Genomic DNA, 24,839 nt, shown 5'->3' with positions numbered 1-24,839 from the left:
ACTGCCGCTGCCTTCGATTCGTTGGACAGGACTGTTCTCTGGGATTGTCTGTTGAAGAAGGGTGTGTCTGAAAAGTTTATCAACATCTTAAAGGCCCTATACACAAACACCTCAGGTAGAGTGAGAACATACAACCACCTCTCTCCACTGTTCCACTCAAGCAGTGGGGTTAGATAGGGTTGCCCAGTCTCACCATTACCCTTAAACTTTGCCATCGGTAACACTCTGGAAACAGCTTAGATGGATGTAAGTAATGACGGTGTGGGGCTGTTGCCTGGAGAAACACTTCTCGACCTTGAGTATGTGGATGATATTTTCTTACTGTGCGATAATACCCAAGGCATGCAATCCGAGCTTAACTAGTTGCCAATCAGTGTCCGTAGGTACGGTATGTGCTTAGCACCCTCGAAGTGCAAAGTACTTCTGCAAGACTGGCAGGATTCTAATCCTGTACTCGCCCTCGGTGATGAGCAGATTGAAGTAGTCGAAAAGTTTGCGTATCTAGGGAGCTGCATAACTGCTGGTGGTAACGTGAGTGATGAGATCGAATCATGTATAGTGAAAGCCAGAGTGGCTTATGCCAATCTGGGTCATCTTTGGTGCGTTCGTGATGTTAGTCTGTCTGAAAAAGCTCGGATCCACAACGCGTCGGTGAGAGCAGTTCCGCTCTATGCTTGTGAAACCTGGCCTATCCGAGTTGAGTATGTTAGACGACTCACTGTGTTCGATCATCGTTGTCTCCGAAGGATTGCTGACATCCAGTGGCAACACCATGTTAGTAATGCAGAGGTTCGGCATCGTGTGTTCGGGCGCAGAGACGATAATTCAATTGGTGTCACCATCTTGAAACACCGACTTCGGTGGCTTGGACATGTTCTACGAATGTCGCTCCAGAGAATTTCACGTCGTGCATTATTTGCCGACTCTGGGACTGGTTGGTAAAAGCGGAGAGGTGGTCAGTGTATGACATAATGTATGAAAGAAAGCTGAAAAGGGCTGGCTTCTGTTGGTCCTTCACGACTCCCTGGCTGGGGTCTGAGAGATGGTGCAACACAGTGGCTAGAAACGTTATCAGATATGGCTCAGAATAGAAGCCAGTGGCGAGCCTGCTGTAACCTTCTTTTACTTTCTGCATAAAGAGTGGTCATAACATCCTTAACTGAGAGAGTTCTTCTGGCTGTACATTTCAGTTTCTCCCACCATTACTCTTTTTTTCATATATGCATCTTACCCCTTTCTCTTCCCATTTTCATTGTTTTGTGTGGCGCATATATATCTGGTGCCCCCTTGGACCAATATTTGTGTGTTCAAATAAATAAGTAAATAAAATTGCAGCATTTCTATTTTAAGTCATAAGCAATATGAGCTCAAGTCTTCAAATTACATTAGCATTCAGAGAAACTAATATAACGAATATTAAATGGGTCAAATCATTATAATAACAATCATAGTAAGGAAAACTAAACATTGAGAAAATGATTCTTAAAGATAAAATGGGGAGATACTTATGAGGGGGTATTAAAACTCAAGGTCCAGTAGAAGAAAAGGAGCGAATACATCTACACCATTGTCAACGATTTTAGGTTGTCATACAAAGTCTCTAACCACTAATTTCGTTTATCACCCAGACCTCGACCAGGTGGTCTGGGTCGACGAGCTCAGCTCATACAAACAGGCAATGACTTCATGGACTGATGCCGCACTGTAGTCTGACCCCTGTTATCTTTCCTTTAACTTGCTTCTACTACAGTCATGATTGCATGTTGATATAGGCAGTGCTTGATGATACATATCATATGTCTCAGTCACTTCAGCCGATTAGGATTCACAGTCTCATCAGCCAATTTCTTTCTGGTACTTTCTGTACCAGTTAGAATGTGACCCTCAAGCCAAAAGCAATGTATCTGCTATCGTAAGATATAGTTTCACTTCATTTTCAAAAAGGAAGTTTTTTCATGTGTATCAGTGGATTATTCATGTGGCTTTTGTTAATGGATTTTCTTCACTCCTGTCTCGAATTTAAAAACGTGAATTTATATAGTTTTTATCAGAGATGCTACGCTAATATGTCTGTTTGTTTGGGCAGACTTGCCATCAATGTAACCTTCGTGGTATCAGGATTATGGATTATAACTGTTCAATCATAAGTTTCTTCAATGAACAAATAAAAATCTGTAGAACACCGTCAACATAATTATGTATACGAATCGACTCATTCACGTTTTACTCTTTGATTTCGTCCATGCAACCGGATTAAAGAAGAACAGCAAATATAATTCTGAATCTATTTTAGATGTATTAAAGTATTGATTCCTACAGCATGAGTAACCTGTACACATCGATGATCTGCACATCGAGAAAAAATGCATTGTAAGCATTCGAAACTATGGAGAACGTTTTGGTCAGACCAAAAATGAGCAATAGCTTATTAGTTCAGTCACAATTCAATTGTCAGGTCGCAGGTTCGAACCCCCCCCACTTCTTGAACAACTAGGTAGTATCACTAACTTTCATACTTGGAGTGTGGCTGAAAGCCAAGTAGACTAATATGTACCTGGCAAATGTGTTAATGAAGGAGAAATCGAAGTTTTTTAAATTTCACTAACCCTCTCACACAAACTATATGACACTTCAAGGCAAATGCATAAACATGTATTCGGTAAATAATTTGGCCCATCTTTTCTTATAAAGGAAAAAAAGGTTAATTTTCTATTTCAATACATGACTTCAAATTATTATGAAATAAACATTTGTAAATGAAAGGTTTTACAAGAAATAAACAACCTTACAATAATTACATTGACTATTTTATTATAATTTAAAGATTATGCATGTATGACTTACTATTTGCCTACATAGATTTCGGAATTCTACACATTAATTACTCAAAACTTGTACATTGAGAATGACCCATTAATTAATGTATGGTTATCTGGTTTAGTCGATACTTTTATTCGTAACTCTAACGAAACATTTCATTCTACAGTTATTCAGGTAAATGTTTTCTTTTTATCATTGATCCGTATATCCTTTGTTATAAATTCATATGAATTGTAGAAGTGAACTATACCACTGATCTCGAACAACAAATCAGCCAGTTAGGAGACAATGCTTAGTTATCAAAGTTTTAAGACTATAATGGCTGAAGTTTTAAAATGATAAACAAATGTTTACATGTTAAATTATTGATTATAATCAATGGGAAAATAATTGGGTTAAGGTTGGAGTTGTAATAAGAAAATGCTTTACAATGATAAACACATATATGCAGATAGTTCTACAAATTGAAGCCTCGAAACCTTTTAAGTTGCCATGGAAAGTTTATAAGTTATTTTAACATGTTATGTACATTTTAACCCTATTTGTGTTCTATTATTTCCCCTTTAAATAAATAACTAATCACTTTTTTGATTGTTAATCTTAAGCATTGCCCAAGTCCTTTCCTGTTCTTTAATCTTGTCATGTTTAACAATTTCAAGCGTCTTAATAGCAAAATATTGCTAGGTTTTACTTGGCTCTTGTTACGTTACCAGCCATCCATCATTGCGCTTCAAATTTCTCACGTATATCCAAGATTATCTGTTCTAAAATTAACCAGCTCGTCAGTATAATTTACTTTTGTCCACATTAATAACAATGTGGTCTCTTTTCACCAAAGTTCATAGTTGTCTGCTTTGTATAGGTTTTATTCTGAATCATTATAGTTGGTGATATGTCATACCTATTTTATGGAAGCGGATTGTTAGTAATAAACCTGATTAATGAAATGCTAAAAGAATTTTGATCAGAGTTTTACTATAATCTATTTTCGAAAGTCAGTTGACGTTTTTTATCAGAAATATGTCTATTCGACATGCTATAACAAACTAAGCGCTTCGCAACCATGCAACTAAGCGATCGTCGCAAATATTTTCACTAAAGAATACTAGATGTTGCATTTAATGTATTTATTTCCTTCACAGTAGTATAATCTATAAATAAAACAATAATTAACTACTGTCGATTTCGAAACTGATCCTGAAGAATAAATCGTTGAGATTTATCCATTTACTTTAAAAAAGGTAGTACGTTGTTCAATAAAATTAAAATCATTAGTAATTGAATAATTTGTTTTCCTAGGCTGTTGTATCCTTCTTAGTGTGATATCAGTCGGGATACTATGGGTGGGTACATTGAGCAGTATAGGACACCTCAGTTACAGTGTACATCTAGATCCTACCAGAGACCAAACCCAAAACCTTCAGGCCCCACTATAAACACTTTATCCACCAATACAATTTGGATTTTAATCAATTTGCGATATATCTTGATGGTTATTTGTTAATATTGGTGACAACTTTCATTCCAAACGTGGTACTCTAATTAAGATCAATCCATCCCACATTATTATTATTAACTATATAGAATATAAACTATATATATACATATAAGCTTTATAAAATTACTAAAATCTCCACAAAACCCCCTTCTGATATTATTATTATTATTTGAACACATAAATATTGTACAAGGGGGCACCAGATATATATGCGCCACACAAAAAATATCACTTCGTTTTAATTGTGTGAGGGCTATGATACTTCCCGAGTGCTCAGACCGAAGCAGGTAGTTTTCTTAGGGGGCCACACCCCGAGCCTTTGACTTAAAGGTTCCATCCAAAAGGCAGTGAAGTATCGTAAGGAGATACAGTCCAATGGTAGCCGGTGACAAACAATAGGTTCATACGACATTTGTCCCCTCAGAGTACTGGACCCAATATGCACCATTGGTTCGGGGTCAGGGTTTCCCAACTGTCCCAGGTGGACTCACCGTGTCCACCCGCCCAGTTAAAGCGCTGGACATTCGCTTATCGTCCTTTCAATTTCGTTAACAACAGTATTGCCACAAGAAGGCAGTGAGTAGAACTTCCCTGGCAGAAGCTGTATACGCGTGACTGTGGGAGCATTTCGAGCTAGAGGGAGGGTCCTCTCCACTCTTGGCCATACCAGGGCATTCGGGCGCTATCCATCCTACAAATGAAATCAATCTCCACTAAGACGTTTTCATGTAGATTTATTTTACTTTTTCTATTTCTTTTGGCATTAGAATATTCTACCTAGTTTAGTGAAAACCAATCCTAAATTGTTGGAATTACTCGTAAAACGTTGCAACAATGACTCAGGTAGTTGTTTTATTTTGTTTCTTATTAATTATTATTTATCTAAACACATATATATGGTATAGGGGGGGCACCAGATATATATGAGCCGCACAAATCTCATTTGATTTGTGTGAGGGCTGTGATACTGCCCAGGTGCCCAGACTGAAGCAGGTGGTTTTCTTAGGGGGCTACACCCCGAGCCTTTGACCTAAAGGTCTAACCCACAAGGCAGTGGAGCATCTTAAGGAGATGCAGTCCCATGGTAGCCGGTGACCAACAACAGGTTCATACGCCATTTGTTCCTTCAGGATACTGGAGCCCATGTGCACCATTGGTTTGGAATCAGGGTTTTCCAACTCCCCTAGGTGGACCCTCCGTGTCTACCAACCCGGTTAAAGCTCCGGACATTCGCTTTTCGTCCTCTCACTTTCGTAAACAACACCCCCGCCACGAGAAGGCAGTGAGTAGGACTTCCCCGACAGAGGCTATATATTCGCGTGGCCATGTGAGAGCATTTCGAGAGGGAGAGCAGACTCTCCCCACTCTCGGCCGTACCAGGGCATTTGGGGGCAAAGCATTTTTTTTGTTTCTAGTGCTCGCTATTTTAACTGGTTTTTATAATTTCATACACATATTTCGCTTTATTATCTTAAAGGGAACGAGAACAAAGACTGGTGCAGAATAATATGAATTTATTTTATTTGGTTAGGTTCTCATCAGCTGCTTACAACGTAAAATATTTGAAAATCAACGTTATTACAGATATTGATATACTTATACATACGAGGGTGATTAAAGATGAATATGCGTATCATAATGTAGTGAAGATTTCGATAGAGTTAATAAGGTCGCCGAGTAAAACGATGTTTCAATTACTTGTTAGGCATTTCTTCAACCACCAAACATCGTATGCTGGCTAACCAAATAGGCAGCTCAAACCAAGCATTCTGTTGCCAGTACACTAAGAATTCTTAGGAATTGAATCGTTCTTGTCCTTTTCTCTACGAGAAAATTTCAATCACTTGTTGTGAATACCGTTGACGACATCGCAGTTAGGTAACAGTGATGCCCGTAATCTTACTTATTTCATCTTCTAAACTTTGCTCACGATATTTAACGTACGACAGCTTTTTACTCTACATTTTGTAAATTTTCTTTCTTCACCATGCTGATATGAAATGTGACCAACATTGAAATGATTCATATAAATGTATGTTTAGTCCTACATTCAGAGCTCGCTGACAACTGTTAGGTGGTCGGAGATATTCAGCAGGAAAATCTAGGTTTCGTGTTGATTAATTTTTGTCCAGATGGTGTACGTGGAATATGGAGAAAACTTATATCTCTTGGTTAACTCGAGCTCGCATCCTAGTTTCACAGTCTGAAATGCTACTGTGGTGGATCCTACTTATGCTGACAGATGTAAGTAGTAGGTAGCAACAGTCGAAAGTGGAATGACTGCTAGCAGAAGATTAAGAAGATTGAATTGAGAAAAAAAACAGAAAGGGACACAGAGCAATTGTGATAGAAATTAAATTGAAAGAATCATGAGGCATGTACTGGACAACCGAAGGTAGATGTGCAAATAATGTATTTAATGTATGGTTTTCATTCTTTACGAAGGCAGCCAGTAGTTTTATATTGAAGAATAAATGGTTTACCCTACCTGAGTTTTCGTTCACTACAGTACCGCTGAGGTGTTCAGTCCACTAAATGTGGATGGTGCTGGTCTGAATCCTTCAAGGAGCGCCACTTTCTTTAATGGCTAAGTAGTGTGAAACCTATTGGAAGCATCATCTCTTCCCTAATACCTCCAACCATAAAGCATCTTGAAATATTACCCTCCATGAGAAGTCACTCAGACTCGTGACTACACTATTACAACTTGGTCAATAGAATTCGATCAGCTCTAAAAACCTAGGCAAACATGATATTGGCTACTGTTCAGTGACCAACCAATTGTATATAAAATGGAATGTGTTTTAAACCGAAAAGTCACAATCTCATAAGGTCTATGTTATGAGAATCTCCATTTTTTCAAGTCTTTAAATAAAAAAAATTCACTCATACAGTAGTTTTACTTTACTTTCCCTCATTTTGTTTGTTTCGCAACAGTTAAAATGGATACTGACTTACCTACGTTTCTACTAACTTGTTATCATCTTTTATCATTGAATGGAATGAAACTTAACTACTGTGAATACTTGTCGTTAAATTTCTTAAAAGCATGTCTTGGCTCATATGATAATCAGGTAAGTGCATATTATATAACTGTGTGCATATATATATATATATATATATATATATATATATATATATATATATATATATATATATATATATATATATATATATATATATATAATTTTTACGCCTGCTGCTTTGGCATTCACACTTGTCGCCCAATAATATAAATAGCTTAAAAATGTTAGAATCGGTTATTATTGTTTTAAGATGGATATAATAGCCAATCATTTGTGCAGTGACTAACTTTTAATAACAATGACCTCTAATTATCATGCTATCTCTAGCAAAGATTCAAGCCCGAACGGTGTTCGAACCTATGATTTAGTGGCTGAAAGTCGAAATAATTGACCATTACAGATGGCTATCATTAAAATGAGATGTATTAAGTTACTTTATCATTATACAAACTTCACCCAACTAATATTTCATCATCGTTCAAAAACTCTGCACAACAGACTTAATGTTCTCTGTTTTTCGCAAACACGGTGGTAATTCGTTTTTTTAAAGAGGTAATATTGGCTACTCGTTGCTTTTCAACCTATGTCAGTCCTCTGTTTCAGAATTATCTCTGAATTTCGTGTTTATATGAAATGCCTTTGTACTTTTACATCATGAATATAGGCCTTAGTGAGGTTATCATTAAAAATCAGGAAACGCTTTACAGTTGTTTCGTCTTAATATAGAAGTGGACATCTAGGATTCCACGTGATATCAAAATCAGGATTGTCGGGTTTCGTGGTTAACTCTGAGTTATCATACAATAATCCATATCTTATCCTGATTTTATATAAGGAATATCACATTAAAATCAAAAGTAAACCTGAATCGTGGCAATATTCTCTACTTAAATTTACCTGTTTACAATTCTTTTTACGTCTGAATACACAAGAAATTTCTAAAAGTTTTTTTATCTCATTGCTTTTTATTTGAAAATCAAGTTACGTCTTTTAGCTTTAAATGTTTTAGTAAGTTTAATTACAAAGTCCGAACAAAAAATGATCTTATCAAACGAAAAGTTGGAATTGTTTCTTAATTATCTCAGACATGATTTGTGGCCAGATTCAAAGCGTATACATGGCCAAATTGTCAGTGCAACTAAAGATGTAAGTTTGTTTGTGTTTCTGCTTGTTTCCCATCCTTCTATCTTAAACAGTATTTGTCCAATAGATGAACTGATTTAAGCTACTGAGACTGCTTTGTATATGTATGCGCCACACAAATCATTCGATTTGTGTGAAGGCGAGAGTACTGCCCGGGCTCCCGAACCTAAGTGGGTGGTTTCCTTAGGGTCCCACACCCCGAGCCTTTGACCTAGAGGTCTAATCCATAAGTCAGTGGAACAACATAAAGAGATACAATCCCATAGCCGGTGACCAACAATAGGTTCATACACCTTTTGTTCCCTCAGGATCCTAGAGCCCAATTACCCCATTCGTTTGGAATTAGGGTTTTCCAACTCCTCTAGGTGAATCCTTCATATCCACCAACCCGATTAAAGCATCAGACATTTGCCTTTTGTCCTCTCGATTTTGTAAACAACACCCCCACTGCGTGAAGGCAGTAAGTGGGACTTACCCGACAGCGGTTGTATACGCGTAGCCACATGAGAGCTTTCGAGAGGGAAAGGGGACTTTCCCGACAGTTGACCGTACCAAGACATTTGAGGGCAAAAATGTGGCAACAGACCATCGCAGTGTAGAATTAAACTTTTAAGATTGGTTTCGTGCTCAAAATGCAAAATGATCGTACAAGACAGACACTGGATGAATATTAAGACGACGAGGCCTTGAGGACTTCTAGGAATCCTTAAAAAAAACAGGAATCGTGGATGTGATAAATATTGTTTATACCACAAATGAAAAAAATATTTTGAGAAAGTTCAAGACCAATGTAATTAAAATTTTGCAAAGTAATGCGTTCATAACTTCTTTTTTCAAATTTACAATACATATGTTGATTGAGTATTTACAGTTGAGCACATATCTCAGTCATTAGATCATAGTAAATTATCCTGTTATATGATCATGATACACAGTTTCTTAGGCAGTTTATAATTTTCACAGTTGAAATCATGAGTCAATTGAAGCTAGACCACCATGGAAAACCTGGAAGCACTGGACGGCCATTTCGTCCTATTATGGGACTCCTCAGCAGTGCGCATCCACGATCCCGCACTCGCGAGATTCAAACCCAGGACCTACCAGTCTCAAGCCGGAGCCCTTAACCGATAGACCACTGAGCCGGCATCCAACGGTGCTAAGTTGTATAAATTTCAATTAGTCACCAATGAAAGATACTGAGAATAGAATGGAATCAGTTATTATATCTTAATGTATCTTTCAAAATAATCATCAATGAATATTTACATTGATATATGAAAATAGTATTTTTGATGAAATCATTTTTTTGTTCTATTAAATTTACTACACTGACAGATTTTGTTGCATACACTTTTAATTATGAAACGTGAAACAAACACTACCAATTTAGATGATGTTAAAGTAAGTTGAATGCGGTGTCGTGGATTTAAAAAAAAAATAAATTCACAGTGCTTATCTATAGTAATAATTAGCTTAAGATAAATTTCAATATTTCCAAGTTTTCTATTTCTTGACGTTTGATCTGTTTTTAGTCTCTTTTCAACACAATCAGTTCATTCTTCAACTTACAACTATGTTTCTATGCTGTCTCCTTGTTTAGTTTCTTCATTTATGTGCACATTTACAATCACACACGAGTTCCAGCATAGGATGCACAGGTTTTGCTGTGACCATGATAGGGTTTCAATATTTGTAAATCCGTTTAACATGTATAGATTCGTGTACTTGGCTAAGAGCCAGTCTATAAGCATAAAGCTTAGTTATACTACATAGTTGCCGAAACGGAATAGGTGAAGCGGGGTTCGAGCTTAGAGTGAAAGTCGAACACCTTAGCCACTGAACCGTCCTCCAATAATTGAGTAGTTTATATGCTTGTCAGTAGTCACGATAATATCGTTATCATATGTCAATGGTGTGCTCCTGTCTCAATACGAACACGGTTGATTCCTTAAGTCTCGGTTTTACAACAAAACATTGAGAACTTCGTTTTCAAGCTATGTATAAGTTCACTGAGTATTCTTTATGTTCAGACCTCGTAGTGTCTGAAAGCGGTTTTCATTCTAACTGAAAGATCTTATGTTTTGTCCATTATAGAGTTGTGAGTGTATAGTTCTGTGCAGTTTTATACTAAGCCGAAAAACTTTCAAGTACTTCACAGTTTTCAATATTTACCTAGCCAAAGTCAATCGATTGTGTAAACTAAAAACTATCAATTTTCACAAATGTTCTATACTAATAATGTATACAACCTCTTAAATGTAACTATTGTATTTTACCATCCGATTCAGCTACGGTATTCATTTCTTACTGTGTACTGAACCGCTTATGTAAATGAGAAGACTGAATTCAGTGTAAAGCTTTAATTGCCGAACGAAAATACAATGTACTTAAATCATGGGTATATACAATGACAAATATCCTGAGACGTTGAACTGGTATATAATCGATTTTCTTCAGTAGCCTACCTCCTCTATAATTCCTCACTTACCGTTTGACTTTGAGAGGCCATGACATCACAAGCGCATAATATGCTTAGGATTGTCCAGCCTACGAATAATGTATTGGAATAGTACTGCATAAATGGTTCAGGTTTCCTTGCTATTTTATTACTTCTAAATTTATCTCTACGTATATTTGTTGACGTCAGTGTTTTCAAAAAGAAAAATGCTCATCCTACTGTTCTTTTTCTTCAGTCGTTTCATGTTAAACTGGTTCATATCTTAATGACATGTGTTTATCCTGGATCACCAGCATCTCGTTTATCATTAGGCTTAGCTGGGTTATACACAGTTGTTGAATGCTTTTATTCTGTGTTTCATACCGATGGTTATTCAGGTAACATTTTTATTTTGTAATTTTTATAATGTGATTTTTGGTGTTATACACTCATTTAACATTTTTATTAATGAGGTAAACACTTAGTATGTTGGTGTGTTATGTTACTCTCAAACTATAAAGTAACTGTATATCAACCTTGGAATCTAAACCATCTACTTAGAATCAATGTTTTCTAACTCGCCAAAATGAACGATCTCTATGCATCAAGCGAGTTCAATCTGTAGACATCCACTGTCATTGTCTCACTTATTCAGTAAAACGTTTGCTATGTAAAGACAGTAATTAGGCTAGCTATAGAATAGGCTATGTAAGCTGGTATCATGTAAAAAATTGATCATTTTTGCGATTTAATCACTCAATCTTAACATCAGCAAACTTTATATCATTTGAAAGCCACTTTAATAGTATGCATAAAATAGGGTGAGTCTGTTTAACATGGTGTTGTAAGACGGGAACACTTCATTCGATTTGTATGAGGGCTGGGATACTGCTCGAGTGTCCAAACAGAAGCAGATAGTTTTCTTAGGGGGCCACATCAGGAACTTTCGACTTAAAGGTCTAGTCCCTAAGGCAGTGGCAGTGGAGCGACGTTTCGAGATGCGGTCCTATGGTAGTCGGTGACCAACAATAATTTCATACGACATTTGTTCCCTTAGGATCCTGGAGCCCATGTGCAACATTGTTTTGGGATCAGGGTTTTCTAACTCCCTTAGGTGGATCCTCCATATCCACCAACCCGATTCAAGCGTCGGACATTCGGTTTTTGTCCTCTCAATTTCGTAAAAACACCTCCACCGGCAATGATTTATGTGGCCCATATCTCTTTGGTGCCTCTTTGTACCAACGTCTATGTGTTTAAATAAATAAGTAAACGGGAACACTTATCATCTTTGTACTCGATTATATTTTACCAAACTTAAGCCATACCTACGTCGTTCTACCAACCATATAGGTTTCTTTTTGGGTATGGAAGTTTGTTCTGAAATGAAAATAAATGTATTTTCGTTATGTCTATAGTACTGACAATAATCATCCACGATTGTAACAGTCTAAATCAGTGGACTAGAGATCTCCAACTTAAATTTCATTTGTTTATGATAAACATCAATAATTTATAATCGACTCATATGCTTTTTTAATTGGTTATGTTTTCTTCTTTGTAAATAATAATAATAATTTTGTAACTCATTATCACTTTGTTTTAAATTCTGAAGAGTTCACGGCACAAATTATGGGTTGTTTAATTGAAGCAGCTCAAAAATTACATAGAATATCTTCATTTAACGATGAAAATTTTAAACCAATCGGTTGCTCAACGTCAGAGTTGCTTCCTCTTCTTTTCACTGGTTTATGCAGTCGATATGATGTTGACCGAGATTATGTTTTGAAAATACTGCTGAGATTGGGTATTTTAAAACAACTTGTAAGTTGGTTTTTATAACCATTTCCTAAACGATACTACACATAATTATTGAAACAAGTGGTATCTGTTCTTGTGTGCATATTTATTACTATTAAGTTTAGTGCGTATGTGTCCGTACTTCTATGTTATTCGTCGTTATGTTAATTAGCTACTTGCTTAGATTTTACAGCGTTATTTAAATTCAACAATATTTAAGATAAAATAGAAGTGGAACAGAAGAGCTGAGACACAACTACATTCAATTAAAATTAATCCTAATTAGAACTGACCGAAAAAAGAATAAGTTTCCAAAGATGACTGTTAATTAGAATACTGAAGCAGCAGTTTTTATTTTTGAATTGGTTCGAATTTTATCGAAGTCCTCTCCATGCTCAACCTACAAAGAACCAAATAATTACTATCTAACATACATGATAATGGTCCAAACGACTAATCGCGAGGTATAGCTCCATTAAAGTGTCAGGAATTCATGAAAACTAAATGTAGTTTATTTTAAAACACTAGTACTATTGAATGATACAATAATTAAATGCCGGAAAAGAGCTTGTAAGTATCATTTTGTATACCTATAACTGATCAGATTATAAAATAGAGATGGATAAACCGTTCTATCAGCAAACCTTGTGAATACAGGTATTATGTCAGGTGAACCTCAACTACACATCGGTAAAATAACTTTGATAAAAATACTTACGTAATTTACTTATTAATAAAGCCAATATTCACCAATGTAATCATAAGTCTATTATGCTACCTTATCAATAAAATGCTGGATACAACTATGCATAGTTCTACATCTGTACGTTCCCATCAGAAATCATCTGTTTAACGTAACGTGTTGTAGCGTCATGTCAGTCATTCGAGATCTGCATTTTGATTTATTGAAGTTCATATATATGAGGAACGCTTATTTATAAGTTGACTCTTAACAGAAAAGCATTTGAAATCCATAATATTTTTGATTACGAATAGAATGCAGTCAATGTTGCATGTTTTGTAAAGCGTTCTATTCAAGCTGTTGTCATTTTGAATGTCTATTGGTCCCATCTTATGATCATGATAACTTAACCCAATATATTCAAATAAAATAGAACAGTAAGTTAAACTGTAGCTTAGACGTCCTAAAATATTTAAAATGTCATGAAAAATCCATTCTTTTATGTCAAAATCTAATAACTGTTTTGCTGAGATCACAGTGAAATCATTTGTATGCTTCAATGGCACAAGTTAAGTTTCATAAGTCACTGACAAACCAGATTCCTTTTGATTCCAAACACCAAGCCCCCCTAGGATACATTTAAGTTATCCTACTTCTGTTCACTACCGCATGATCTTGTGAGCCAGTTTTCTCACCTCTGAGCTAAAATGTATCCAACACTAAGACTGTTTTACTTTTTCACGGTAAACTGTAGACTTCAGTTAGTACTCAGCAGGTACTTAATTATAACACTATATTGAAATCCATGGTTTAGCTAACCCATATAAAAATACATGTATTTCAAGCGGATGACGTAATTTCAACATAGAAAAATGTTCATTGGTTCATATTACTATGATCAAATTAACACAACAATATGAAGTGAACAAGATGAACAATAAAGGTGTGAAAATAATCTCTGTAAAAATAATAGTATGAAAGAATAAATATTAAGAATATGTTTCGACAAGGAATAAAAAAGCATATATTAGACATAACCGTAATCCAAGATCTAAAGGAAAATAGAAAGTGAATACATCTGTTCCATTATGATCAATTCTGAGCCATGTCAATCAACATCTGTCGTTTTTCATGATAATCGTATGTACCTCAACTAGATTGTTTGCATTTATCAACATTACTCATGCCAATATTCAATGGTTTCATGGCTTGATGCCATATCTTAGTTTCATTCTAAAAACAGTAACACTTTTCTCCATTGTTTTCATTTCAAAACTTAATTAAATATGTCGCATGGTTCTGCTTTCTTCAAAAAAAAATAATCCACACAACCTTACTCCCCTACTCTCAGTTTACGTATAATACAATTTATGCAGTGTAAATCTTAATTTATTGGTCTTTCTACTCCATCACATTCCTTTTCATTTCAGAATCCTAATTATATCAATAAATTATGGACTGATGCACTAGAAATCTATGCTCAAAGTTCCAAACCGGATGTCAGTCCTATTGCTGGTGATATATTACGTTTTCTTATATATGGTAATGAGAATGTCGATGAAACGAACCAGTTGCCTTCATCTTCATCGTCTGTAGATGAGAAAGCTATACAAGCAATTGATTCCCTTCTCAATCAACTTCAAGAACAAATTGCAATTTGTGAAAAATTACCAGTAATTGGTTTAATGTCTGTGGTAACTAATAAACCATTTTATGCTATACTTAGTACTATCCGTTCTGTTATTGGTGTCGCCTCATTATCATCACCATTGAGTAAGAAAAATAAAAAACCTACCGATACTCAAACTTCGAGTAGTGCATCAATTAAGGCAGAGTATGTTTTGCTCTTTAATTTGTGTATTTTTCATTTTCATTTTTAAATTGTCATTCGTAAGATTACCCTGAGATGTGGTCATTCACTGTAAGATGTTGAATGAAACACTAACCACTTATCATTATCATCATCATGAAACCGTAGTTAAATACATTTCGTCTTATTTTGATGTTATTGTGCAACAATAATCGTCACAAAAGTGAAACCACGATTTTAATATCTTGGAAAAAACACTATCCTTAAACTTTGAAATTTCTGAATTGATTGACTGCATAATATTGACAAATATCAACTGAAGTTGGGAATTTGGATTGTTAGGTTTTAACTCTATCTAAGAGGGCATATCATGCTCTTAATTACACCTGAATTATTGTGTATTAATCTGTTATGTATATATGCGTGAACGGTTCTAAGAAGTAGTTACAGAACAAGTTTAAATGACCGTCCATATATTTCGTTTTCTATATTTCAGGTTACTATCACTAACCTTCATACAAATAAACAATTTGGTTGCACTTGGTAAATGAGTTACAGTCTACTTCCTAAATCACTTGTGCATCATCATATCATGTTAAACAGTTTCGACGTATGAATTTAAAGTAAATCAAATAGTTGCGGAGAAAAGCACATAATAGTTGCATTATTACCTGACTTACTTGAGTATATCAAAGGCTATGATTGTCTAAACATACCATATGCTTGTACTCACATGCAGATAAAAAACAGATGAGATATGCTGTTGAAAGTAGTCTCTTGTGCTCCTATTCTCAACCTATATCTCATTAGCTGAGTCAGATATATATATATATATATATATATATATATATATATAATTTGTGTATCTAATTATTTGGTTTTGCCATGCTAGGTTAACCAAGAAAGAGCTGAATTCAGTCTTCTGCCTATGCGCTTCTAATATTAAAATTGAATCCTCCCTCTAGACATAATTTATGTAGTCAACTATGAAGTCTCGAGGCAGTAACATGCTAGGTACTTACAATTTAAGTTTTTAGTCCGTTGTATGCAATAATTTGTGGACCATAATGTATCTGTGACTATTATTGATTCATAAGATTTTGTAACAGCTATGGCCATACACCATGATATTAAAGCTTTTCAAAAAACACATAATTCCTACTAAAAATCCTTTTGACACTATCACATAAATGACATTAAGGAACTTCACAAGTAAAAACAAAAGATGGAATACTATTATGATTCTCTATTAAGAAGTGACTCAGGTGATAATAAACAGATATTTTAATGTTATTTGAAAAAAACACTTTCTCATAGATCCTTGTGCAAACAAATCAACGGAGTAAATGTTATCGAGCGTATAATTTCACTAGGTCTTCGCATATCTGAAATCGTGCTACCAGTTGTTGGACATGAATCACCTGAAGGTGTCTTGTTAACTTCACAACAAGACGTAATCAATGATGATATCAAAGTGAGCAACGATTATATTTACTTTTTCTGGCTAGTGTACATCGAATTCAATTCGGTCATATCCTAATACTCATTGTATTAATCTCCAAAAAACAATATAAGTGTCGGTAAAAGTGTACTTTACTAACAAACCACCAAACAGATTTAAAATAGCGGGTATCAGATTTTCGCGCCATGATGAATACTTACTTAATTACTCTCGTTACCCTCATGGAGGAACATAGGCCGCCCACCAGCATTCTCCATCCAACTCTGTCCTGGACAATTCTTTCCACTTATTTCCAGTTACTATTCATAATTTTCATGTCTGCTTCCGATTCCCGATGTAGTGTGTTTCTTAACCTTCCTCCTTTCCCTTCCGTAATGTATATCCTATCCACTTCCAACGTTTCTTCCTAATCTCTTCTTCGGATGAAAGCTGTTATGTTTTCTCCTATAGTAGGCTGTTGCTGGTGGTATCTTGTCAACGGAAATTGAGTATTGTTTGTAGACAACTGTTTATAAATACTTGTACCTTTTTGATGATGGTTGTAGTCGTTCTCCAAGTTTCAGCTCCTTACAGTAGGACTGTCTAGACGTTCGTATTCAAAATTCTGACTTTGATGTCTGCTGAGAGTTGTTTCGAGCTCCGTATGTTCTTCAATTGTAGGAATGTGGCTCTTGCTTTGCCAATCCTCGCCTTTACATCTGATTCTTTGTGGTGTGATTCGGTGAGACCCATGTAGCTTTGTTTATGCGTTTGTGTGGCAATATTGGGCCACTTATAACCATTTTCTGGGATACACATTAATTTGCAAATCTGTCACGATTCTGGTTTCTTTCTCCCAGTCCATGTCCATTACAACTTTGGCGTTTAGGTCTCCCGTCTGGATGGTCAGGTCTTTTCCTGAGCACTTCGCTATGATCGATTGCAGCCTCTCGTAAAACTGATCTTGGTCGTCATCATTGCTATCATTGGTGGGTGCATAACATTGGATAACATTCATTTTGATCTCCTCTGTCCTTGTTTTGAAGGGTAGTTTGATTATTCTGGATCCATGATATTGCCATCCTATAAGTGTATTTCGTCCTTCTTTGAACAGTGTCAAAGCAACTCATTGTGTGTGTGTGATGCATTTTCTTTATGACCAGAGTACAACAGTACCTCTTACGAAACTGATATATTTTCTGTCCAGCTAGAGTTCAATGAATTCCATTCATTCTGAGAACCGTCAAGTTGTATCGTCATTTCCGTGACTATTTGACTGGTCCTCCCGGTCTCCCACACTGTCCAGACATTTCATGTACCTATATTAATTGTTGTTGTGGTTGTTAGAATGGCCATAGACCTCCTAACTTCCTAAGAATATCGGCTTTCATCATCAGGCGTCATGATTCTTCTAAATGAAGATCCTTCAAACTGAGGGGCGCAGTTTAAAAGGTTTAATTTGCTTATTCTGGTTAGCGTTTTTTAGAAAGGTTGTTTTCCACGGGATTTAGTTGCTGACCCCAAGCCTAACTCTCCTCCTTTACCTGGACTTGGGACCAGCAGTAACCCTAGAAGAGCCACAGACAGAGTTCCCATCACTGATAGCCTGTGTTTTATTAAGCGAAGAATAAGAAGCTACTGAAACCTACCAATATTAAATTACAAGGATGTTTAAAATTAAGAAAGTTGACCTGACTAAAAATGAGAAGTGAAATTGAGTGGTTCTTAAAATAACCATGAGGAAGTGCTTAGTTTGTTCTGGAAATTTACTGCAAAACGAATCAAATAAAAAAGTGTCTACCAATTTAACTACAAAGCGTTCCTGATTATCCCTAATAAGTCATTAACTTGCTGCTTGTTTGATAGTTTGTGCAATCAAGCGGCTTTTTAATATAAAAAACCCATTAGTTTATTTTTTTTGTAATTAAAGTGTTTCACAATCATTTTTATTCTAACAATCCTTGTTCCCGCTATTTGAAGACTGCAGATGAAGAAGCTTATCAATTGAATAAATTTTATGAAAAAACACGAAATCATCCAGAATATTTAATTTTATGTTGTTGGCGTTCTGTTCGTGAATTATCTTTACTTATGGGTATATCACTTGTCTCATACGGTTTGAATAAATCCGATAGTAATCAAATGAAACCAAAAGAGGTTCGTGAGTTGATTTTTTTCCTTTTTGTGATGTATACGATAAACGCTTTCCTTTTCATAGTTCAAAGATCATTGAACTGTTTTAATCGATAATTCATTTAAGAAGATTGATTCCCCTATTGTCTACTAATATTTCTACATCTTCAATATCTTTATTAGACGTAATAGATTTTATTGAGCTTAAATCTGGTCAGTGTTGTGATCATCGGTCTGGTTCATATACTATGCTCACTCTTAATCCCTAACCAACTGATGCGTCTTGTACACTGAATGCTTAAAATACTAACTTCCCAGTTTCTTGTTAAACCTTAACATTCTTGGTTAGCTGAACATCGTACGGAAAGTAGATGGTAAAAAATACCACAGAGACACTGTATTTTAAAGTTTAGTTACTTGCTTGCTTACGCCTGTTACTCCCAATGGATTATAGGCCGCCGACCAGCATTCTCCAACCTACACTGTCCTAGGCCTTCCTTTCTAATTCTGTCCAATTCTTGTTCATTCTTCTCATGTCTGTCTCCATTTCTCGGTGTAATGTGTTTTTTGGTCTTCCTCTTTTCACTTGACCTTCAGGATTCCATGTGAGGGCTTGCCTTGTGACGCAGTTGGGTGATTTCTTCAATGTGTATCCTATCCACTTCCAGCACATCTTCCTGATTTCTTCCTCCTCTGTAGTCTGGTTTGTTCTCTCCCACAGTAGGTTGTTGCTGATAGTGTCTGGCCAACGAATCCTCTGTTCCTGTCCGGCTGATATTGGTTGCTGCCTTCTTGTTCCTCCTTTCTTCAATTTTATCCAGTGTACCAACAGTGATCCATTCCTCGTGATGGTGCTTCTTGTGACCCAGAACCTCCTGACATGTTGAAATGATTGCCTCATTGATACTTTTCCAGTTGCTCTCCATGGTAGTTCCCTCTCCATTGAGTAGATCATGAAAGACCTGGAACCTGTTGCTGAGGGCTATCTTGAATTTGTTGAGATTGTCAGAATCTCGAAGAAAGGCCGTATTAAACTTTTGTGATGTTGTCCACCTCGTTGTCCAGTGCTTCTTAAGTTTTAGTTTCATCTTGGTGACCAACAAATGATGATCTGATGGCATATCAGCTCCTCTCCTGGTTCTCACATCTTCCATCCTCCTCCTGAACGTTTTGTCGTTGCAGATATGGTCGATGTGGTTCTGTGTAGTGTGGTCCGGTGACGTCCATGTGGTTTTGTGAATGCGTTTATGTGGTAATGTAGTGCCGCCTATGACCAGTTTATTGAAGGCACATAGATCTGCAAATCTCTCACCATTCTCGTTCCTTTCTCCCAGTCCATGTCTTCCTATGATATCTTCATATCCGATGTTGTCCATTTCAACCTTGGCGTTTAAATCTCTCATCAGAATGGTCAGGTCCTTTGTTGGGCACTTCTGGACGATTGACTGCAGCCTATCATTGAACTGATATTTAACGTCTTCGTTGTTGTCGTTAGTAGGCGCATAGCATTGGATGACGTTCATTGTAATGCCCTCTCTCTTTGTTTTGAAAGAGGCTTTGATGATCCTTGGTCCTTGAGATTCCCATCCTATAAGTGCATTTTGTGCTTGTTTGGTCAGCATCAATGCAACTCCTCATGCATGTGGGGCATTTTATTCTTCATGATCGGAGTATAACAGCAGCTCCCCTGAAGTTAGTCGTTGTTGCCGAACCTGCGTCCAATGTGTTTCACTGATCCCAAGCACCTCCAGGTTGTATTTTCTCATTTCTGCAGCAATTTGGAAGACTCTCCCGGTCTCCCACATTATACGAGGATTCCATGTATCTAAATAAGTGATTGTTCTGGTTGTGAGAATGGGCATCGACCTCGTGGCTTCCGAAGGGAGTTGACTTTCAGTATGGGGCGTCATAACTCTTCTAAATGAAGACCTTCTAACTCCCAGGGAAGAGTTTAAATGGTTTGAATAATTTTTTTATGGTTAGCGTTCTAGCGAGTTAGTTTTCCACGGGATGGGGTTGCTGACCCCATGCTCAACTCTCCTCCTTCATCCGAGCTTGGGACCGGCAGCAGCCCTCAGGAGGGGCTACAGGTGGAATTATTTAAAGTTTAGTTTTAGTATGAAGAAGAGAGATTTGTAAAATGACAAGAGACTTTAGTTATCATAAGCGCTTTCAGAATAGATACCAAAAGTTTTAACAAATGTTTGTAAAAAACTACAAACAGCTTTCAACACTAACCGTACTGTCTAGCACAAAGAAGCTGCTTGGAGATTTTAACTACTAAAAACTGAATAGTATAATTCATGTACGTTCATTTCAGGGGTATTTGTGGACATTGTAGAACTTTAACAGTTTAAGATAAGAAGCCGATCGTAGCTAGATCACCACTTAAAATGTAGAAGCACTGGATAGTCATCTTGCCTCACTATGGGACTTCTCAGCAGTATGCATCTAAGACCCTGCATCAGGGGATCGGATCCATTTGTATTTGTGGTGTTCAAAGTAATAATGATAACTTTATTTAATCTGGTGTGAGTGATTCTTGGTTACAGCTCATTCATATGTCTCTCACTTGTCACCCGTGGTTGTTTTGATACATCACATGACCAGTCTAGTATTGCCGAGGAAACCAATCACTGTAACACATACTATTTTACTGTTAATTAAATATTAAAATGCTAAATTTGTGACAAAGTAATTGTATACAGTATTTCTACACTGCGCTACGTAATTTTACTTTGGAAACAAGTCTAGGACTTTTCAGATATAATTCAAACATTGAATTACAATTGCCTTACAAGTTTAACATTATGATATTTGTTGAAAAACGTGTTGTGAAAATTCTCTAAGTGTCATATAAAGTTAAACAATATTCAATCTATTATTTTTCTACTGTACAAATTATTTCTCTTTTCTACTCTCTACATTACAGATTTTTTCTATTGCTCGATTTTTCTGTACTCAGTTACTTTGTTGCCGCCATCGTGGGGCATTTGAATTATGTGCAACTGGATTTACAAACTTTTGTACTGCACTTGTAAAGCAAGTTGATGAATTGTATCTTGTATCATTGATGATTACATTTGTATATATTTATTTATCAGATTGGTGAGTTTTGTGGATACTACTGCGAGAAGGTAGTGAGTAGGACTTACCTGACAGTGTTTCATATACGTGTGGTCATATGCGAGCATTTTGAGAGGTAGAGGAGACTTTTCACCCTCTACTATACCAAGACATTCAGGGGCACATTTGTATTGATTCAGCAGAAATATCTTTCGATGTTGAATATTTATTACTGATTGAATGTATTTTATGCGTAGTCAAATAATTAGTTTGCTCTCTGTGAGCGTGCAATATAATTTAACAGTGACTGTATTTTAGTCATAGAAATGATAAGTAACCAACCAATCTTCGTTTCAGAATTATTTTAATTAGTAGTAGTAATCGTGAGTAGATGATGTTGTTTGTGTTATGTGACATTGGTTGCTGCTCCGAAATGATTGAGCGTAAGTACCTTAGTCTCCTACCTGCCAATGGAGGTTAGTCGTTGTGTGAATATGTCTCTGTGATATGGTAACGTTTCACACTGACAATAAGAGATCTTGGATCTAATTTCAGAGTGAACATCAATCCCATCAGCATTGAATGAATTCTTTCCTAACACGCGCACATTGCTATGGAACGTATGTTAGGATCTGGTTTTCCTGCTAATTGTATTTCTACCGACTCCATCTTGTAGTGCCTTGTGTGAGTGAAGTACGTTTTAGCGTTTTGTTTTTCAGTTCTCATTCATCGCTATGTTCATTCTACTTTTTTTCTTTAAATGTAGTCATTCAGTTTATTTTACAATTCCTATCCATTGGCTTAATGCAATCACCGGTCAAAATTTGTCATTAAATGAAAAGTCTACAAACGATTGTTCGACTGTAATAGAAAATATTGATTTTTCACTGGAATCATGTATGGGGAAACATAATACAATGGAATGTATCACTCGCCGTGGTGCCGGTTACCCTTTATTTGTTCAGGTAGGTTCTCTTTCTTTTGACTTTCTGGTTAACTGATATACTGAAACATTTGACCTGTTAACTATTGTGTCGCATTGAAATGCACTTTCGTTTTTGTACAACCTTGTAGCACATATCTGACACTGGTGCATATATATATATATATACTGTCAGAGATGTTAGCAACTTGTTATTTATTTCTAATAATGCTGTCGCAAAACTGAACTGTCTGTCAGAAGAATAATTTCAACATTTTTGTTCAAATACACGTTTTCATTTCCAGATTAACCATAATGCATTTGGTAATGATGATAAATTGGTTGATGTAGTTGTGAAACTCCACGTATTGTATTTGTTCAACTACTGCCTTCTATCATGTTTAATTTTGGTCGATGCAAAAATAAGTTGGTGAAAGTTAAGGTCGACCAAACCATCAGTCTATGAATTCAATAATTGTTGAATTGGGTCATCCAGGTAGGTGTAGACTGCCTTGTTAGGGTCAGCACCGACTATTGTGACTATTAAAATTAGAGATGGTAGGTGCCATGACTCCGGATTGATCGCATTGGTGCAGATAAATTCGCTCTTTGTCTTTCCTTAAATACTAAGTTCCTAAAGTATCTCATGCTTCTTATTCCACTAATTCACTCTTGGATGATATCATATATATGCCTAATTGTTTGTAAGTGAATCACTTCGACTTCTCTAATGTTGATCAAGACCACATTGTAGTGTTACTTTTGATGGTAGCATATCACTCTTGACCGAGTGAAATTCCTAGAGAATCTCACTGAATTATCAGAATATTGAGAAAATATATTTATCTCATCTAGTTTGGAATTGACAGTTGTCTTTAAAGAGTTTAGTCGTCCATTTTAAGATTGTTCAAGACATCACTAATTTAGTATTCAAACATCGAATATCATTATTGACTGGTTTCATACTACAGTCATCATTCCATGCACCAAAGTTTACGTTAAATTAAATTGAGCTTAATATTTCCTTAGAATACGAGCATCAACGATTGCATTGAGATACAGTTTATAACAACTTGGTCTAATGTGCATCCATATATGTGATTGGTTCTACACTGTGCGTTGTGAATGATTGATGATGTAGTTGTTGTTTCCTCACTTGAACTCATTCAAATCGTGTAACAACTATTCGTTCTATTTTTTAGTTTCTCTCATTAAGAAATTAAGTTTTTCATTTTTATATTGATACAGGCTATTTTATGTGCAGATATAACTCGTAACACTAATGTACCAACAACAACACTTACAAATACAGTCTATTGGTTACTCAAATCAGTTAAAACGTCTCTTTGTAACAGTGATCGTCAACGGTCTAACAACCTTGTGAGTATATTATTATTGCTTAAATTTACATATTCTTGATCATGAAAAAAAAAAATCAAATTACCATTATTTATTTTGGGTAAAAGAATAATATAGAAACGATCCAATCACATCCAAGAAAACCACTTTCAAGTTTCATGCGCAAAAATAAAAAATGAATGGCTTATATTCGCCATCGGTAATAGTTTGGTATGGAAACAAACCAAGTAGTTTTGAAAATACGGCTTTTAAGAATTTTACACACTACAAATACCATATATAATAAGGATCGGAAATACCTTGGTTTACTATTCAAAAGTCTCTTAAAATGATAACAAAAAGTTACATTTTTCCCACCATAGAATAAAATGTCAGTGTTAGACGTACTGAATACCAAACTCTATCTCTGTAGATTGTATATAACAGATAAATCAGTACTATCCTTAAACTCTAACTCAAAATTGTCTAAATTCTTACCCTCAATTGTCATGAACAGTGATTATAGGGTAGTTTCTCGGAAAATTCATTAACTTTTCCCCCAGGATATTGTTGTTGGAAGAATTCAGATTCTGTAGTTTTATTTGTTAGTAGTTCAAAGATAATCGGGATAGTGTTGTTTTAATTAATTTTCGTCAAACAATCTTCGTTGTTATTAGATTGTTTTGTTCTCATTTTTATTATGTTCCCAATTTAGTTGCTAAA

At 35.8% G+C, this 24,839-nt stretch overlaps 1 protein-coding gene across 1 annotated transcript in view; it reads left to right on the top strand.

Annotated features, from left to right (window-relative positions):
- Positions 1 to 24,839, top strand: part of Smp_138200 (hypothetical protein) — a gene marked incomplete at its 5' end in the record, with an annotated part of 53,059 nt that overhangs the window by 3,979 nt on the left and 24,241 nt on the right. The window contains 12 exons of the mRNA XM_018791251.1: positions 2,860 to 2,994; positions 5,086 to 5,161; positions 8,354 to 8,490; positions 9,823 to 9,888; positions 11,181 to 11,322; positions 12,540 to 12,748; positions 14,837 to 15,240; positions 16,534 to 16,690; positions 18,638 to 18,814; positions 21,723 to 21,847; positions 22,623 to 22,821; positions 24,027 to 24,158. Coding sequence (XP_018645532.1) covers positions 2,860 to 2,994; positions 5,086 to 5,161; positions 8,354 to 8,490; positions 9,823 to 9,888; positions 11,181 to 11,322; positions 12,540 to 12,748; positions 14,837 to 15,240; positions 16,534 to 16,690; positions 18,638 to 18,814; positions 21,723 to 21,847; positions 22,623 to 22,821; positions 24,027 to 24,158 — 1,959 coding nt within the window. The remainder of the gene's footprint in view (positions 1 to 2,859; positions 2,995 to 5,085; positions 5,162 to 8,353; positions 8,491 to 9,822; positions 9,889 to 11,180; positions 11,323 to 12,539; positions 12,749 to 14,836; positions 15,241 to 16,533; positions 16,691 to 18,637; positions 18,815 to 21,722; positions 21,848 to 22,622; positions 22,822 to 24,026; positions 24,159 to 24,839) is intronic.

The sequence above is a fragment of the Schistosoma mansoni genome (assembly GCF_000237925.1).
Source record: "Schistosoma mansoni, WGS project CABG00000000 data, chromosome 3 unplaced supercontig 0124, strain Puerto Rico, whole genome shotgun sequence".
In the NCBI taxonomy this organism is placed as follows: Eukaryota; Metazoa; Platyhelminthes; class Trematoda; order Strigeidida; family Schistosomatidae; genus Schistosoma; species Schistosoma mansoni.
Note: the sequence above shows the minus strand (reverse complement) of the source record. Positions and strands in the feature narration are given on the sequence as shown.